Source organism: Podarcis pityusensis (assembly GCF_964106645.2).
Source record: "Podarcis pityusensis genome assembly, chromosome: 11".
NCBI classification, from domain to species: domain Eukaryota; kingdom Metazoa; phylum Chordata; class Lepidosauria; order Squamata; family Lacertidae; genus Podarcis; species Podarcis pityusensis.
The window spans coordinates 59,917,532-59,924,902 of NC_138036.1; the positions used below are offsets into that span (position 1 = coordinate 59,917,532).

General features: G+C 43.7%; 1 protein-coding gene across 9 annotated transcripts in view; it reads left to right on the plus strand.

The window, feature by feature from the left end:
* Positions 1 to 5,780: 5,780 nt before the first annotated feature.
* Positions 5,781 to 7,371, plus strand: part of PRUNE2 (prune homolog 2 with BCH domain) — a 143,327-nt gene continuing 141,736 nt past the window's right edge. For all 9 annotated transcript variants that reach the window (XR_013977138.1, XR_013977139.1, XM_080972156.1 and 6 more), the window contains exon 1: positions 5,781 to 5,997. Coding sequence is in view for 7 of the 9 variants with exons in the window: in XM_080972156.1 (XP_080828282.1) it covers positions 5,962 to 5,997 (36 nt within the window). In the remaining 2 variants the exon portion in view is untranslated. The remainder of the gene's footprint in view (positions 5,998 to 7,371) is intronic.

Below are 7,371 nucleotides of genomic sequence, written 5' to 3' on the forward strand. Positions count from 1 at the left end.
TAAAGTACATGACTTAACTAAGCATCCTGACCCGTGTCAGTGCTTTGTTATTGCTGCTGCTATTGTTGTTATTATGCAACACATCCTTCATATTAATATTTTAGATGCATAAAACATACAAAATGATGCTTGTCCCCAAATCTCCATTTGATTATCCTCCATATATCAGGCAAATCACCCAGCGTTTGAGTAGAAATCCCAAACTGCAAAGATGCCCGAGTTATAATAATGTAAATGAATGAGATTCAGTGGTTATTCTCTGTTGATTCATGTGCATAATTCCCATTGATGTTAAGGAAAGTTATGCAAAACATCAAGGCAAGATGCTTCCCTTAAGGTAGGCTTTTGGAAGGATTGCTAATTTGCTTTGTTTACATGCACCAGAAAGAAATTATAACTAAAAGTACCATGGATATACCTGCTTTCTCATCACTTCAATTTACAACTGGAGTAACCCATGGACGTAGCTGGGGGGTGGGGGTGGGCAGCTGCACTCCCCCCAAGATCAAGTCCACCACCACCTAACAAAAATCCTGGCTATGCCCATGGAGTAACCATAGATAATTGGCTTTGCACCAAAATCCTGTATGACTGGGGTTTGGACAGAAGTACTGCCAGAAACTCCCTTAGCACTCTTGGTGATGTTGCTAGGGACATCTTCTGTCTGGGAAATTACAAGAAGGTGAGCAGATGGTTGGAGAACAACACTTATCCTTACCACTGCCCCTCTCGTCAGGAGGCAGTGGCAAGCTTGGTATATATGTATGTGAAAGAAAATGAAGAGGGAAAGTGGGCAGTTTTCATAGGTGACATAGAATAAGAGACAGAGAGAGCTGAGCTCTGGGAGGGGTTCTGTAAGCTAACAGCATGGCTGCCTCCCTCTCTGATCTGATGTGGGACACTAGATTTGGGGGTCTGTGGGAGCGATTAAGCTGTGCCTTTCCTTCTACCCAAAAGCCACTGCCTAGAAGCCCCACAAGCCTCCAGTGAGCATCTTCTGGGGGAAACCAGACTCAGGCAAGTGCTGCAGCCCAGGAACTCCTCACCCCTTGAAGAAATAGGTCCAATAAAACACAGGGACATCAGTTTCAGCAGTGTGCAATTCAACAAATGTTGTTGTTGTTGTTTAGTCGTGTCTGACTCTTCATGACCCCATGGACCAGACACTCCTGTCTTCCACTGCCTCCTTCAGTTTGGTCAAACTCATGCTGGTAGCTTTGAGAACACTGTCCCACCATCTCGTCCTCTGTCGTCCCCTTCTCCTTGTGCCCTCCATCTTTCCCAACATCAGGGTCAACAAATGTATAGGTATGCTAACTTCAGGTGTGCATTTGCAGTTATATTATGAAAAAAAGGACTTGCCTACATAAATTACATATATTATTTCATTTTTACTGCCTGTTAGCTGTGGGAAAGGAACCTGATATGATGACAATCCTGTTTTGAGAAAAAGCAGTTGGGATTCGCCGCCCCCCCCAGTCTATCCCTGTGATTTGACATATTTTAACAGATTAATCTATTAATTTAATTATTTACTCTAGTTATACAATAGATTTTAAGCAAGGTTTCCTTTTTGTCAGGTTTTCCTCTCCTATACACCCCCTTTACTTTTGCTTTAGCATTTGACTTCCATGGTTTTCCTCTGTATTGCCACTTTGCAGAAGTCGCGGCTGAAGTTGCGTTCCTACTGTGAGCACAATCTAGGGCCCACAACATGGCCATTTGGCTTGCCCAGAGCTTGTCAAGATGGTCACCCACCCTTGAGCAGACTGTCTGCAGGCACAAATCTGCCCCAGACTCCTTCTAGTTCCCCTCCTTCTCCTATTTTTATTTTGGCTCAGTGGATGGGTCTTTTTTTAAAAAAGAGAGGTAAGAATGTATGATGCTGCCACTATTGCTTATATATTTTTGGCCATATTATCAGTAGTGGTGTGTTTGGTGGGGCACAGCTTCCCTCCTGACAACAGTGTTGTTGCAGCCCATGTTGGGAGGGCAGATTGGTCCCACCAAACGTGCTGCTACTGCATTTTATATGCTACAGTATGTTAAAATTTCTGCTCAGATTTCTGGTTGCAGATTTTTGCAATGCTATGAAACCTACAATACTATTTTGACTAGAAATGAATGCATGACAAAAGAAATGAATCATGACCACCCGAAGCTATGTTTCTAAAATACTACTGCTTTTTAATCTCTGAAAAATGCCTGTCTCCAGCCAAACACGATGCTACTGTCATGGGCTGATACCAGGATCTAGCACAGCCTTCTGCAACCTGTTGCCTTACAGATGTTGTTGGACTCCACCTCCCATCCTCCCTGATCATTGGCCATGCTGGTTAGGGCTAATGGGTATTGGAGTCCAACAGCAGCTGGAAGGCACCAGATGGCAGGCACCAGGTTGAGGGAGGCTGTTTGTGAGCTTCTAAACCAAGATGTTCAGCGGTGGCTGGTGCCCATTAGGACTGGGGAGGCAAAGACCAACAGGAGGTGGAACCAAAGCCAATGGCAGACAAAGTCAACTAATTCTAGTTTTGTCTCACCTGCTTCCCTGCTGAGGAGGAAACAGTGCCACCTCCTGGACTGGTCATAAGTAAAAAGACAGGTGGGTGGAGCCTGGGCGAGGGACAGACTAAGGGGGGTGGAGCAGGAATCGGGGAAGAGCAGCATTCAAATCCTCACTCAGCCATTAAGCTCATTGGGTGACGCTGGGCCACTCACAGTCTCTCAGTCTAACCTACCTCACAGAGTTGTTGCGAGGATAAAAATGGGGAGGAGGACAACCATGTACACCACCTTGAGCTCATTGGAGGAAAGGTGGGGTAGAAATGTAATAAATAAATAAATTTATAAATGCCATGGATGTAATAAATAATTAAGCTATGCATATTTGTATGTCAATTATAATAAGCTAAGTTCATTTATTTCAACTCTAGCACCGTAAGTTTAAGAACTGCCTGCTCTTTCCAAAGAGGTTCTGAAATCTGTGATAATGGAAGGATAGTAAAAAACACTGACAAATACTTCAACATGGACTTTTGGGGGAGGGGACAGCAGCTATGTTGCACTTCATGTTTTTCTGTTCTTCAGAGCAGAAGCATATTGCCCGGTAGAACAAGTTGTCCCGGATAGGCAGCTCAACAACATGATCTGCAGAATATCAAGAGCGGCCAATCCATGTGGGAACATTGTAGATCCTCCTGAAAAGGTTTGCTAATAAGGAAACAAATGCTCTGGAGTGCTGCTGTAATATCTTCAATGAACTGTAAAATAATGCAAGTGAGGAAAAAATTCCCAAGACCTTGAAAACACATCAAGCTTATACACAATTATATGCTACTTATTTACACAAAACCACATGTTTATTCATTTGCATGATATTTATTTATACTGAATTTATCCATGTACACAAACATTTTCTTTCCTGCTGGTTTGTGAGGGCAAGGCACAAATCACCAGAGTCAGAGAGTGTTCACAAATGCTTCTTGAACAGAGCAGCAGCCAGGCAGTTGCATCCATAAAAGGCTGTAGCTCACTGGTAGAGCATCTGCCTTGAATGCATAAGGTCACAGAATCATAGAACTGTAGAGCTGGAAGGGACCCCAAGGGTCATCTAGTCCAACCCCCTGCAATGCAGGAATCTAAACTAAAGCATCCATAACAGATGGTCATCCAACCTTTGCTTAAAAACCTCCAGGGAAGGAGAATCCACAACCTCCCAAAGCAGACCATTCCACTATTGAACAGCTCTTACTGTTAGAAAGGTCTTCCTGGTGTTCCCTCAGAATCTCCTTTCTTGTCACTTGGATCCATTGGTTTGACTCCTACCCTCCAGAGCAGCAGAAAACAAGTTTGCTCCATGTGACAGCCCTTGAGATACTTGACAATGGCTAGCATATCTCCTCTTAGTCTCCTTTTCTCCAGGATAAACATACCCAGTTCCTTCAATTATTCCCCATGAGGTATGGTTTCCAGACCCTTGATAATCTTGGTTGCCCTGCTGTGTACATGCCCCAGCTTGTCAACATCCTTCCTAAACTGTGGTGCCAATTGTGGAATTGGACACAGTATTCCAGGTGTGGTCTGACTAAGGCAGAATAGAGTGGTACGGTACTATTGCTTCCCTTGATCTGACCACTATATTTCTGTTGAAGCAGGCTAGAATAGCATTAAGTTATAATGGACAAAATCATCCACCACCTTAAGCATGTGGTCACCATTGTTGATGCATAGAGTGCTGGCAACATCCTGACCCAGGTGTTGATCTTTGTCAGGCTGATGGTAAGGCTGAACTCCTTGCATGCTTGGGCAAAACATTTGGTGAGTCTCTGTAGAGCTTCCTCAGAGTGCACTATCAAGGCTGCGTCATCTGCAAACAACATATAGCAGATAAGGACCCAATACATTTTCTTCTTGGAATGGAGACGTGCCAGGTTGAAGAGACTCTCATCTTCAGTTGAGCTGAAGGCATATGGGAGCAACAGGGAGAAGAATATGCCAAAGTGAGTTGGGGCAAGTCAGGCTTCTGTAAAAATAATGAAATAGCCACAATTTTCATTGGTGGGATATAGGTCATGAAGCCTTGGTGGTGAAGGGACCTGGTCAGTGTGTGCATTGCACAATGTGGCACATTGCATAATATTATTGGGCTACCAGGACCATGGACTACAACTGATCATTGGCTGGGGCTGTTCTACACCAACCAAAGTTAGTATAATAGAAATAGTGCCGTTCTTTATATGTCTGATAAATGGAATTACAGAATCACAATGAACATTCTGGACCAAGTCCATGACAGATGCATACTGATATTCCAAAGAAGATTCAAAATATGGAGAAACAGTGTTTCCTGCCGTCTTTCTTTACTTGGCAATGCAAAAGTTAGGCTTTTGGCAGGATCTTGAGCTATTTATAACCACATACCTGACTTGCCCAGTTAGTAAAACAGGAATATGTAATTGGCTATAAAGAGAAAGTGCCACTTTGCTAAATGAAAAACTTATTTCCATGTAGGAATTTGTATACCGCTCATGTGGACGTCCTTTGGCATGTGCACTTTTGACATGCACATTCAGAAATGTTCACAGACATGTGCAAGGCCTTCACAAACAACAATATACAAGAAAGACTTGCACAGTCTCCTTCACAGAAGTAGGTTCTGTATAGGAAAAGAAAGTAAAATGCAAAGTGTCCTTAATGCTTTACTGTTTGGTCAGGACGTTGTAATGAAAACCAACAACCCATCAAAATGAAACAGATAGTTCATCATTTGAACGCTGCAATCTTCAGCATGCAGTACTTACAGAGTAGTGCCATTGAAACCCAAAGGGTTTACTTATGAGCTAACATGGTAAACTTTGGATTGCAAGGAAAATATTTGGCAAACTCAAGTTTCTACTCCCTGACGAGGAAGCAACAGGTGACTAAGAAAGAATACATTAAAAGAACCCAAAAAGTTATGGCATCCTCATTCTTAAATCGCCACCTTTCCCCCAGAACAGAAGCCTCCGGCGACCCATCCCAGCCCTCCTGCTTCTCCTGCCTGCGCAGCAACTCTCGACCGCGACAGCGAGAGCTCGCCTCCTTCTCTCCCCATTCGCTGCAGATCTCTGCATTCCCCCTTCGTCCTCACTTTTGGGCGCTGTCCATGGTGCAGCAATTGCCTGCGTGACGTCAGGCCGCCTGAGCGCCTCGCCGATTGGCGGAGGAGCTCGGCCGGCCTGTGAAATCGCGCGAACTCTTCCCCGGGCTCCCGCCTCCGCGCCCCGGGCGCCGAGTCCCCCTTCGCCTCCAGAGGGAGAGCCGGCAGCGGGCTGCTCTGCCGGGAGCCGGAGCCAGAGCCGAAGAGGCAGCGGCGGCAGCTGCAGCAGCAGCAGCGGGCAGGACCCGCCCTAGCCCAAAGCAGCCCGGCTCTGGCCGGGGACTTTGCCCTGGCTGCGCAAAAGCTGCAGGCCAACAAACAAGATGGAAGAATTTCTGCAGCGCACCAAAAGCAAGCTGGTAAGTTCTGCAGGACGGAGAGTGAAACTGCAAAGAAGTTGTTGTTGGTTGGTTGGTTTGTTTGATTTACTCTGCGAGCTCGTCTCCCTGCATGTCATATTGTTGCTTTTAAAAAAACAACAAACTTTTGGAAGGCATCCAAACGACCTGGTGTGAATCAGCATCTTGAATACAGAAAGGCCCTTGAATGCTTTTGTTCTAAGGAGTCCAATGCTTCTTAGGTGATCAAACAGCTGCACAGGAGATCGTAGTGAAGCCCCAAGAAGTTGCTGTGTATTTCTTTGTAAAGCATCCTGTGCAGGGCAGGCGGCAAGTTTCGGGGCCTGTCACTTTCGAAAACCACAGACCTTTCACCCAAAGTTCACCCAGTACAATCCTGTGCACAGTTACTCAGAATTAAATCCCACTGTGTTCAGTGGGGCTTATTCCCATGGTAAATGTGCATAGGATTGAACCTATAATATTCTACCCCATAATAAATAGCGTGGAACTCTGAAGAAGTTTTTGTTTTCACAGAGAATAGATGTTAAGGAAGATGTTTGACAAATTTGGAATAACACAAAATATGATAAATGTGTATTTCTATGCGTGGATGAAGCTTCTGGTGCAATATTTTGGCTGTTGTGAATGTTTTTAACTCAGAATTGTTTGTTGATTGGAACGAAATGAAAGTTTGACCCAATATAGCCGTGTGGACATCTCTTTACCTCCAAGATGGTTTATGTAGTATATCTAACACAATGGAAGTCTGGCAGATAATAGGTACATTCTTATTATTTTAGCTATTTCAACTCATTCTGAAGGAGGTGATACCTTTTAACAATGGTTTAAAACTGCTTTTCTGAAGATCCAGCATTTAAATCCTGATTTAACTCAGCATAATAGAAGTGCACTTTCACCATTCCACATAGTCAAATACACATAAATGATATTCACTTAAAAAAGAGAGATGATGTTGACTACGTTCAGTTTGCCTTTACAGTATATTCAAGGTCCAGCCCTGTGGGTACAATTCACCATATCAAACCTTCCTTTCTTACTGTTGGTGGAAAATAACCATAAATTTGTCTTTTGCTACAAACTTCCTTGTTTTGACACCTCTTTTTGGTTGCCGAAGTTGTATACAATGATTTTTTAAAGTCTGTTTAATACTTCCTATCAGGTTCTTCTTTCATTGTACACAAACAGCAATATTTTTTTTTGCCTTTGTTAATATGCTAGTTCTGGTAAACCTTCCCCCCCAAAGCAATGTTTTAACACAAAGGAACATGATACTTAAAAATCTCTGATGACAAAGCACAGGGGGAAATACATAATTTATGATGCACTTATCTCAAAAGCCTGAACAGAACAACAGACTGAAGCCTACATTAA